The 11361-nt window shown below is 51.7% G+C and overlaps 1 protein-coding gene and 1 non-coding gene across 3 annotated transcripts in view; both read left to right on the top strand.

Annotated features, from left to right (window-relative positions):
• The first annotated feature begins 2223 nt into the window (after nt 1-2223).
• On the top strand, nt 2224-2295 carry TRNAE-UUC (transfer RNA glutamic acid (anticodon UUC)). Its single transcript has one exon. It is a non-coding gene; the product is annotated as a tRNA-Glu (tRNA).
• A 2571-nt stretch (nt 2296-4866) lies between these two features.
• SLC9A1 (solute carrier family 9 member A1) overlaps nt 4867-11361 on the top strand; it is a 52218-nt gene continuing 45723 nt past the window's right edge. Inside the window, exon 1 of one of the 2 annotated variants that reach the window (XM_070383528.1) lies at nt 4867-6026. In XM_070383528.1, coding sequence (XP_070239629.1) covers nt 5675-6026 — 352 coding nt within the window. In that variant the 5' untranslated portion in view covers nt 4867-5674. The remainder of the gene's footprint in view (nt 6027-11361) is intronic. The other variant, XM_005895895.3, reaches the window with a different exon arrangement.

Here is an 11361-nt window from a genome sequence, read left to right as displayed (position 1 = left end):
GAGGAGCCTGGCAGGCTAAGTCCATGGGCTGGGAAGGAATCAGACATGACTGAGTGACTAACACACTTGCAGGCCACACTGAGGAGGATTTGCAGAAGTGATGGGATGTGGAGGGTTTTGTGGAGGGATGTGATGGAGTGGACCAAATGGATAGCTAGAGAAGAGTATTCCAGGCAGAAGGGACAGCAAGCACTAAGGCACTGACAGAAGTGTGCTTGGCACTGTGTGAGAAATAGCAAGGAGGCCGCGTGGTTGGAGTGGAGTCCGTGATGGAAGAAGAGGGCCTTGCAGGGCTGTGATGTCAAATAACAAAGCAAAGAAGGAGGTGAAGTCAGTTACTGAGTACCAACAATATGCAAGAAACTGAGCTTTGTGTATTAATATATCAGCTACTTAATATTTGCACTAACCTTCAAGGCATATATTCAGTCCTCACCCCCCTTTTATATACATGAATAAACTGAGTGACAGAGACAAAACCTTACTTCCTCATGATGCACAGCTAGTAAGTGGCTCAGAGGATCTTTTCCAAGTATGACACGTTGTTTGCTACTTATCTGTCATAGCTATAGCAATTCCATAAAATCCCCACTACTCAAAATTTATTTGGCTTTGCTGGATCTTAATTTGGGCACGTGGGATCTTAGTTCCTGGATCAGGGATTGACCCTATGTCCCCTAGGGTCAAGGTAGACTGGACAACCAGAAGGGGGATTTGCATAAAGGCTTGAGGGATGTGATGGAGTAGGCCCAAGTTCCCATTACTTTTACCAAAATGATTGAAGGAGGAGCACAGAGGGACAGACATGGCCTAAACAAGGGGAGATGCTGCCCAGGGCCAGGCATCTAGAGATGGTTCTGGATCTGCAGGAGAGGAGTCTGCAGAGACACAGCCCCTGTGAGTCAAGAGAACGTGTAACAGTAACACAATAGGACTTGCCAAAATGGGGTTACAAGTATTGCAGCATATATTAACTGATGACCTTTAACAAGATAGACTTCCTTGGTGCTCAGACAGTAAGGAGTCTGTCTGCAATGCGGGAGACCTGAGTTTGATCCCTGGGTTGGGAAGATCCCCTGGAGAAAGAAATGGCAACGCACTCCAGTGTTCTTGCCTGGAAAATCTCATGGACAGAGAAGCCTGGCAGGCTACAGTTCGTGGGGTCACAAAGGGTCAGACACAACTGAGCAGCTTCACTTTCTTTCTTTCTTTTAACAAGATCATGCTTTTAACATGCAGAATACACAATATAATTTATCTAAAATTATTAAATTCAAAACATAATTTTAAGAAATTATTAAACTCATAGCATGCCACAGGGGTTGTGGTCTGATGATCAGTTTCTCAGATGTGAGGGATTTTTTTCTAGCCAGCATTTCTGTATCTGAATGTGGCCCTAACACCAAAAGTCTACATTTGAGGCCCTCAGTGCATGTAAATGAAGATACAGACGGTAAATATAAGTGGTACTGCTGTGTGCTGCCCTGAGTTCCACATGTACATTGGCTAAGATCTTATAACAGCCCCATGAGATTGGCATGATGGAGGAAGAAACTGTGAAACAGGGAGGTCGACTGACTTACCCAAGGTCTTCTAACTACTGAGTGGTGATGTGGGGATCTGAACCTAGACTCTGGCTAGACTCTTTTTTTTTTTTTTATGATTTATGTATTTTATTTTTGCCCGTGCTGGGTCTTGGTTGCTGTTCTCCGGCTTTCTCTAGTTGTGGCGAGCAGGGGCTACTCGTCATTGCTGTGCATGGGCTCCTCACTGTGGTGGCTTCTCTTGTTGCAGAGCATAGAGTCTAGGCCTACGAGCTTCAGTAGCTGTGGCACAAGGGCTTAGTTGCCCCTCAGCATGTAGGATCTTTCCAGACCAGGCTTGGAACCGGTGTCCCCTGCACTGGCAGGCAGATTTTAACCACCAGAGCACCAGGGAAGCCCACAGTCTGGCTAGATTTGTAACCTTAACTTTTCTGTTCTACTGCGTGGTCCAGGCTGGGCCTTGGTTGTCCCAGGTGGTTTTTCCCAAGGGCTCTTTCTTGGCACTGCCATGTTGGTGCAACCTTCTCCAGGCTGCAGAGGATCTCAGGGCTGGTATTTCCTGGTCCTCACGGGATCTGCTACTTCCCAGGCTGGTACCCAAGGACTGACTGAAGACTGGAGTGATGAGTCAGAGAGTGAGGAGGGAATGTTGCCCTCAAGACTGGAAAGAACTGGGAGCTCCCTGATGGTCTAGTGGTTAGGATTCGGCACTTTCACTGTCGCAGCCCAGGTTCAAGCCCTGGTCAGGGAACTGAGATCCTGCAAGCTGTGTGGCATGGGGAAAAAAAAGCTGGAAAGGTCTCAGGGTTCCCTCTCCATGTCACCTGCATAAAGTCCCTCCACTAACCCCACATTTGCCCTTCTTTTTGCTGTATTGAACCTGTGGTGTTTTGCAAGAGCTCTGGATTAAGATGTAAGAAAACTAACTTAAATCCTGGATCTATTATCTAACAGCTGTGTTATCTTGGCCAAATGGCTTTATGTTTAAATCTTCACTTTTTCTCCATCTGTAAAATGGAAATGAGAGTAATGGCTACCGTTGAGCAACAGGACTCGGTACACTGATAAACCTGGAGAACTTGGGTGTAAACTGTTTAGGACTGAACCGTTGTGAGGCATAATGCCATCATTCTCATTCTTGCCCCACACGCTTTTCTTCTCTTGGTTATTTCCATTATAGCTGATGTTATCCTTTCATCTGCTGTCAGGTGACACAAGGCCCTTGGCTTTCTCTGAAGGCTCTTCTGGGCTCTTCTGTCATCTCGCAAGTAGCTGGATCTGTGCCAGGAGAATGTGAAGTACAGAGAATCGGTTTAACGTTGGCACCTTCAGTCACAATCACATCACTCTCGTATCATTGGAATATACCTTCTTGTGAAAGGAGAGCATATCTTATGAAAAGTGCACAGATCATGAGCACTCGGTGGGTTATCACAGTATAACCTTTGTATCCACCACCCAAGAAAGAAAGGGAACAGTATCAGCCCCTAGAAGCCCTTGTTGTACCTACTTTGTGCCCCCTCCCAATCACTGCCGCCTCCTTCCTCCCCATTATGTCTGTGTTGCCAAAGCCTAACATGAATCCTTGTCAAGAAGCCCATAGCAGTTGCTAAACTGAACCGAGCCCCTTTGAAATCATTTTGTGATCTCAAGGTAATCACTTCAACTTCCTTGGCCTTGATTTACTCTTCTGAAAAACAGGGTTGGCATTTCAGTATTTTCAATAGTTTTCAATCCTAGCTGTACACTAGAATCACCTGGGGAATCTTTTGAAAAACTGTCCACCGCTCTTGGGCTCTGGCTACGAACCTCTGAAGGTCCCAGGCAGTGGTAGTTTTTCCAAGGATTCCAGTGTACAACCATGATCACTTGAATCTTACCAATTCCAATCAATACACAATCACATATACATTCAAATCTCAGTTCCACCCCTGCCGTGGGTTGAATTGTGTCCTCTGCAAAGATGTTGTTTCTAACCCCGAGCACCTGCGAATATGGACTTATTTGAAAACAGGGTTATTGAAGATGAGCAAACTAAGATGAAGTCGTTAGTGTGTGTGTGTGTGTGTGTGTGTGTGTGTGTTAGTCACTCAGTTGTGTTTGACTCTTTTGTAGCCCGCCAGGCTCCTCTGTCCATGGTATTCTCCAGGCAAGAATATTAGAGTGGGTAGCCATGCCCTTCTCCAGGGGGTTTTCCCAACCCAGGGATCGACCTGGGGGCTTCTACATTGCAGGCAGATTCTTTACCATCTGAGCCACCAGGGAAGCCCAATAGGTCTTTAGGGTGGGACCCTAATCCAGTGTGACAGGAACCCTTGTAAAAAGAGGAAATCCTGGACCCAGAGACAGAGGCCCAGGGAGATCACCAAGTGAAGATTGGCGTTACCATGGAGCATCAAAGATTGCTGCAAACCACCAGAAGCTAGGAGAGAGACCTGGAAGAGATTCTTCCTCAGAACCCTCAGAAGTCCTCTGCTGACCCCTTGACTTCAGACTCTAACCTCCAGTATATGAGACAATAAGTTTCTATTCTTTAAGCCACTCAGTTTGTGGAACTTTGTTACAGCAGTCCTAGAAAATCAACATAACTATTTTCATACTAGCCAAGGAACTCTCTTGACCTGTTTCTTCATCTGCAAAGCTGGAGGCATAATCATGGTTTCACATCCTGGGCTCCATTCTAAACACTTTGCATAGATTATCTCATTTAGTCATCACATATACTTTACTACTGACTTCCCTGGTAGCTCAGTTGGTAAAGACTCTGTCTGTAGTGTGGGAGACCAGGGCTCGATCCCTGGGTTGGGAAGATCCTCTGGAGAAGGAAATGGCAACCGACTACAGTATCCTTGCCTGGAAAATCCCATGGACAGAGGAGCCTGGTGGGCTGCAGTCCATGGAGTTGTGAAGAGTCGGGCACGACTAAACCACTAACACAACATACTTTACTACAACAGGTATAGGTACTCCTGTTATCTCCACTTTTTCAGATGAGAGCTGTGGAACAGAGGTTAAGTAATTTGCTCAAGGTCACATGGTAACTAAATGTCTAAGACAATAAAACATCATTCACGTTTCCTGGGAAGTCTCCATGAGACTGCGAGGGTGGATGTGAACAGCGCTTTGTAATTAGCAGAGCATTTTACCCTTTTTAAAGTTAGAATCTCTGTAGATGCTGGACTTTGGCTATCTCTGACTCTTCCCTTCTCTTTCGACGCGATACTTTCTTTCCTCGGCGACAGGGGTCGCTGCATCGCGCGGGCACTGACAGGTCCTTCTAGCCCGCAGCGCCGGCTGCTCGCTGGTGCCTATAAGTGGCAGTACAGCGCTCAGTAGACAGCAGTCAGCCGCCGCCGGTGCCAGGGCCGGGGCTGCAACTGGAAGTGGAGCTGGATGCGGAGAAACTGAAGCTGGGCCGGGGCGCAGCGCAGCACCGCGCCGGGGCCGCAAGGAGGGGCGTTTCGCTGCTGGCCCACCGCGAGCCGCCCCCAGCCCGCGCCAAGGCGCCCTTTCTCCAGGCCGCCTGCCTCCGCCTTCCGCCTCCCTCCATTTCCCCGGAATCTCAGCCCGGCGCGCCTGCACCCGGGTTCTTCTTTGGGTGGGGAAGCTCCCGGCCGCTCTCTGGTTTCACTCCTTCCTCGCAGCCTGGGCTCTCAGCTCCCTTTCTTCTTTTCCTGGACTGGGTCCCACCCCCTTCGATCCCCTTCTTTTAGCTCAGGCTCTCTGCTCCTTCCCTTAGCAAGAGTCCCAGCAGCTCAGCCACTTTTCTCAGCAGAGGGTCCCCGCCTTCCCTTTTCCTTGCCTGGGGTACCCCCCATTCTATTCCTTCCTCTGTCCCTAGGGTGCCGCCTCTCCCCTCCCCCACCCTCTTTCCCAGGCCTGGAGTTCCAAACCTTTTGGTCTCTTCTTATGGTCCTAAATAGGTCCTGGTCCCTCTTCCCCAGTTTGGCGTTCTAGATCAGGAACCCAGCCTTCTTTCCACCTCCAGAGGACTGCTTCCACAAAAACACATCTCTCAAACATGAACTTTGTCTAGAGTCTCTCCTGCCCCCTCCTGCTGACCCTTGCTACCTATGTCCCAGGTCTTACTCTCATTTTGCTAAGGGTCGGGGGGGTGGGTAAGCAGCGGGATGCTTCTGTGGCCTGGCGCCAGTGGCCTCCCTCCGCCTCGAATCTTCCCTTCGTTGCTTGTGGTGGTAGCCTTGGTGGGGCTGCTACCCGTTCTCAGAAGCTATGGCCTCCAGCTCAGCCCTACCGCCAGCACCATCAGAGGCTCAGAGCCGCCCCGGGAACGCTCAATTGGGGATGTCACCACCGCCCCACCGGAGCTCGCCCCCGAGAGCCGCCCTGTTAACCATTCCTTCGCTGAACATAGCCCAAAGGCTCGAAAGGCCTTTCCAGTCCTGGGCATCGACTACCAACACGTGCGCACACCCTTCGAAATCGCCCTCTGGATCCTACTGGCCTGCCTCATGAAGATAGGTAAGTCCACCTCGCCCCCGATGCTTCCGCTGTCACCTAACTGATGAGCCTGTTGCCCATCCTTACCACTTGAAGCTGCCCAGGAATGAGGGTCTGGACTGCTCCTGTATAGTAGGCAGCCTCCATCCGGCCATCCTGATGCTTCTCAAACTTGAGCTCTGCGGCCTCCTCACATGGGAGCGGGGTATTGTTCATGGGAGAGAGCAGGACTGGAGGATGCTTCTGGTCCTAGGTACTTTCAGCGAGGCTTCCAGGCCTGGCAGGTCTCCTCTGGAGCCAGGTGCCCAGCTGTGTGTGTGTGTGAGACAGGCGTGTCTTCAGCAAGTGACACAGTCTGCTCTGTCACCAGCCACCATTGTAATTACATGCTTCATGGAAGGCTGTTTCAGGACGGAGGATCTTTCTACTTGGTTTGCCTAAGGAGTTTGAGTAGAGTGGGCAACGTGTGTGCTGGAGACTTACAGGTGTGGTGGAAGATGAGGCATCACTGTATTCTCACCTTCCTTCCTTCATCCCGGGAGTGTTATCCGTCAGCTCTGCCTGCCCAGGCTGGTCAGGAGCCCCTGAGTCAGTTTCCTGCCCGGGAATGCCATTCTTTATACAGTTTATGGGACAGGGGGCCTTGGGAATTCCTGAAGTCTGGTTTGAGGCGGGGGAGGGGGAGTGGAGGACGGTCAGGCTCACCTCCAGGTTGCACCCTGCAGTGTCTCAAAGTGCTGTCCAGCCAGGCCAGTCATGGTGGCCTGCCTGCTACTCAGCCAAGTGGGAGAGGGACGGGTGGAGAAGCTCAGGATGTTCTGATATGAAGAGACTTTGAAATGTTCTTTTTGGAAGAAGGAAACAGAAAAGTGGTTCCCCTCCAGAGGCTGTCTCCCCGCTAGGTCTGGGCACTCTGTTCTGCTGGGTGATAGATGCTGGAGATGCTCCAGCTAATAGATGCTCCAGATGCTGCTGGAGCTCACCAGAGCCTGCCCAACCCAGAAGTCCCTGGAAGTGGTGTCCTGGGGGGCTTTGACATCCGCCTTTACCTTTTTAGCCCCCAGCCAGCTGTGGAAGGCAAGAGGGCCTGGGACTCTGCTGGTTTGGGTTTGGAGAGTTTGTGATTCTTGGCAGGATCCTTGCAGCTCTCCCAAGGACACGCGGGAGCTGAGGGTGATGCCAGGCTGGTATGAGGCAGGCTCCGGAACATGCTGCAGGAGGGCTCGGGTGCTTCTGTCGTTACAGATCTAGGAGCTGGCTTCCTGATTCAGGGCTTTGGTGCTGTGACTGTGGCAGGCCTGTACATGGGGCTGGGCCACCAGCACCTATCCCCTGATGGCAGCCGGGAAAAAAAAAATCAAGGCCGGGGCGAGGGGAGTCGTGTGTACTGATTCTGACAAACACATGACCTTGAACAAACTGGGCTTTTTTCTGCAAGTCTCGCCCACCTGTGAAACTGGCAAGAATCTCTAAATTTGACCATATCCATTGAATCCTGAAGCCCCTGTGTCCTATTTTGCTGTAAGAACCTGAAGTGACTGATGTGTCATTTGCCTGTGTGAGACCGGGAAGAGGCCTCACAGGCACTATTTATAAATTGCCCTCCTCCTCTCTCCAACCCCGTCACCTCCCAGCCACACCTGGCATTGTGTTAGGGCATGGGGCGGGGGGCTGGGGGACTAGTGCATGCGCGGTGGGTCTCAGTGACTTCTGGTAGGTCGACAGCATGACCACTAAGCTCCTACTCTGGACAGTCAGGAGTTTGTCTGTGCAGGCCTAACTCCAGTCCCAATGGGACCAGGTTTGGCCTGATTTGTCCCCGCCAAAACTGTGCCGGGGCCCCGGGCAGTTGGCAGAGGCGGTGCCATGACATGGGTATCAGCCTAGAAGTTAGGAAACTTGGCCTTATGTCCCGTCTCCCTTGTGACCTTGGGCTAGTGACGCCTCTCCACTTGTCAGTTGATCTTTGTGGCTTCTTCCAGGTCTGACATTTCTGCCATTCCACTGACTTGGGTAACCCTGGCAAGTCATTCAGCCTTGGGCCATAGTTTTCCCATTGTAAAAGTGAGGATGCTGGATATGATCTCTGAGGGCCTTTGCAGTTGCGAGAGACTGTGTGTCTGCTTTGACAGGACGTTTTTCTGCCTTTGGAAACAGAGGTGCCCTCACACCTGGCCATCCTGGGGAAGAGAGTAGAGAGAAAGGTGATCTTAAGGGTCCCTGTTCAGGTGGCCAAAAGCGAAAGCCCATTTCCCCCTCTTTGTTTGGCTGTTTGTTTTTTGGCCACACAGCTTGAGGGATCTCAGTTCCCCACCCAGGGACTGAACCGAGGCTGCAGCAGTCAGCCTGGAGTCCTAACCCCTCGGCCACCAGGGAACTCCCCCGCCCCTTTGCAGTGTTGAACTGAGGTTGGCACCCCTCTGCCCCTTACCCTCTCTGACCCTCAGTTTTCTCAAGTATAAAAAGGGGGAAATACTAGTATCTAGTTATGGTGCTGCTGACGTGGTGAGGACAGAAATTAACACGCCTGAAGCTGCCTTTGTGCTCACAGGAAGCACTCAGTGAGGCGCAGCCACCCCTGTTTGTAGTTCAACCACCTCAGGTAAACGCCTCCCCACCTCAGCCTCCTAGAGCCTTCCTCGGAGGCTGGAGGATTACGGATCTCTCGGCCTAGGCTGCCGCCAGGAGCCCCTCCTTCAGGTTTCAGGAAGGACTGAAAGTCAGTCCCACCGACTTTATTCTTCCTTTCGCTTTAGCAGGTCCTGTGGGGAAGGAACATGGTGCCAGCTGACTCCAGGGGTGGGCTGGGCGGCCGAGGCCATGCTCCCTCTCTACTACGCTCTGGAGCCTTGGAGTTCATCTTGGGGTCTTGCCCCTTCTCTCAGCGCTCCAGCGTAGGTAGGCACCCTGTTGGAGGCCTCATTCTGTCATCTGTGACAGCTGCTTCCCTTGCACGTCACCTCTCCTTTAAGAACAGAAGGTTCTGTGTGCAGTTCTACGCTTGTCCTGGTCGTGGAGCTGAGCCTCAGGTAGACACTGGCCGAGGGCGGATGGCGTTAGAGCCGAAGATTAAAAAACAATTCTTCACCTGTACACCCATGGCTGATTCGTGTCAATGTATGGCAAAAACCACTACAATATTGTAAAGTAATTAGCCTCCAATTAAAATAAATAAATAAATTTAAAAATAATAATAAAGTGATGCTATTAAAAAAAGTTATTTTGGCCGCACAGGTGTGGCATGTGGAATCTTAGTTCCTAGCCAGGAATTGAACCGGTGCCCCCTGCGGTGGGAGCACAGAGTCAACCCCTGGACCTCCTGGGGAAGGCCCTAGAGCTGAAGTTCTAGAGGAGATGCTTCTGGGTTCTTTCTGAGTGACTCAGTGGGTGACATGGGGCAAGTCTCTTCCCTTCTCGGGCCTTTCCTGTCTCTCTGACAGTCTCCTTCTCCAGGGGATCTTCCCAACCCAGGGATTGAGCCCAGGTCTCCAGCATTGCAGGCGGATTCTTTACCAGGTGAGCTACAAGGGAAGCCTGACAGTCAGAGATTCTTGCCTTTTTCCTCGTGGGGAGCGCCTAGTGATGTGAGTGGGGGGTGAGCCCACTGGGAGAACTGTGAGAACGACTCCAAGCCCTGGGTAGGACCACTCCGCATCCCACCCCACCCCACACTGAGGTTTGGACCCTGCATGAATCCCGCTTTGTCTCTCTGTTTACCTGGCTCCCAGTCCTGTGTGTGTTTCAAGGGAGCGCCTCGCTGTAACCCAGCTCTCCACTGGCACCCCATACAGTTGTTCACCCACGTCCAGCTCTTGGCAGCCTGTGAAGCAGGGATTCAACTCGTCTCCTGACCACAGACAAAAAAAAAAAAAGCCTTCCTTTGTCCCTTCACAGCTTATAGCTTTTCTTGGTTTTGGTCTTTGCAAGGTGCGTCCTGACGTGTCGTCCTCAGAACAGGTCTGTGAGGAGGGGAGATGGGAGTCGTTATTGCCCAGTTCACACATGTGGATATCAGACCCAACGGCTGGTTTCCTGTGTAAGACTAGAACTCGCTTCTCTCACTTCTCAGAAGGAGAGAGGAACAACTTAAAGGTCACCTTGAAACTGTCCCTAGAAGCCCAGGTGGAACTCTCCAAAAAGGAAAAGGTGACCTTTTTCTCTTTGGGAAGAAACAGCAGAATACCCGCGGGACAGTGTGGGGAGGTCAGCTGGGGCCTAGGAGGGAGTTCAGGTAGGAGCCCTGGGTCCCGGGGCTCCAGGATACTTGGAGGGCCTCTGCTGGTCGTGTGGCCTGGGCTTCACTCAGCTGAGCCCCCATGAGATGCCCCTCTCCTCTCTGTCCTGCCCCTTGCGGCCGCTCCCCCTCTAGTTCTGGTGGGAAGGACAGACAAGGTCACAAAGTCGAGGCTCTGTCCCTGGTACCTGCGTGACCAGGCACCTGGTGTCTCTGAACCTGACTTGCCTCATCAGGAAGGTGAGGATGCCTTCTCTTTCTTCCAGCATTGAGACAGAGGCCAAATGTGGGATGCCCAGCACAGAGTCCAGCGCTGTGGCGGCTTTTCAGGGCCTGTTCAGGTTCCTCCCCTTTGGGCGGTCTTCCCAGGCCACTCCAGCCCACAGCCATTGCTTTCATTTCTCCCCCAAAGCCGTATCCCGTATTGTTTATCCACAACTTTGGCGTCCGGCCTAGCCTGCCCTGTGACATCTCTTCTGCTGGGGGGGCTGTGTGTTTTAAAAAGAATTACCATTTATTGAGTATATGCAGAGTAGTGTCAGGCAGAAGTAATCTCGTTTAATTCTTACTAAAATTGGATGAGATAAAGGCTATCTCTGTTTCGCAGATGAGGAAACAGCTCAGAGGGCTTATCCTCTGTGATGTGGAGCTGCCGTTGTCTACTTGAGTCATGGTACAGCTTCCTCTCAGGGTACAGCTGCATCTCCCACCCTCACGTTCCCCTCAGCAGATGCCTGGCCTCTGCAGGGAGTAGCTGCCCAGCTCACCACACCTGCTAGCGGGGATTTTAGTACTCCCTGTCGGAGCTGGTGGCTTCCCAGGTGGCTCAATGGTAAAGAATCTGCCTGCCAGTGCAGAAGACGCGGGTTCGATCCTTGGGTCAGGAAGATCCCCTGGAGAAGGAAATGGCAACCTACTCCAGTATTCTTGCCTGGGAAATCCCAAGGACAGAGGAGCCTGGCGGGCTACAGTTCATGGGATTGCAAAGAGTCGGACATGACTTAGTGACTGAGCACTCACCCCTTAGGGGCTGGCACTTGTTGATGGCAGGAGCTCTCTCCCTCCACTAAGAGAGCCATCGGGGTTCTGTGCTGGCATCCTCTGTCCCCATGAGCCTGCATG

Source organism: Bos mutus, chromosome 2 (genome assembly GCF_027580195.1).
Source record: "Bos mutus isolate GX-2022 chromosome 2, NWIPB_WYAK_1.1, whole genome shotgun sequence".
Taxonomy (NCBI): Eukaryota; Metazoa; Chordata; class Mammalia; order Artiodactyla; family Bovidae; genus Bos; species Bos mutus.
The sequence above is the reverse complement of the archived record's forward strand: the minus strand, read 5'-3'. Positions and strand labels throughout refer to the sequence as shown.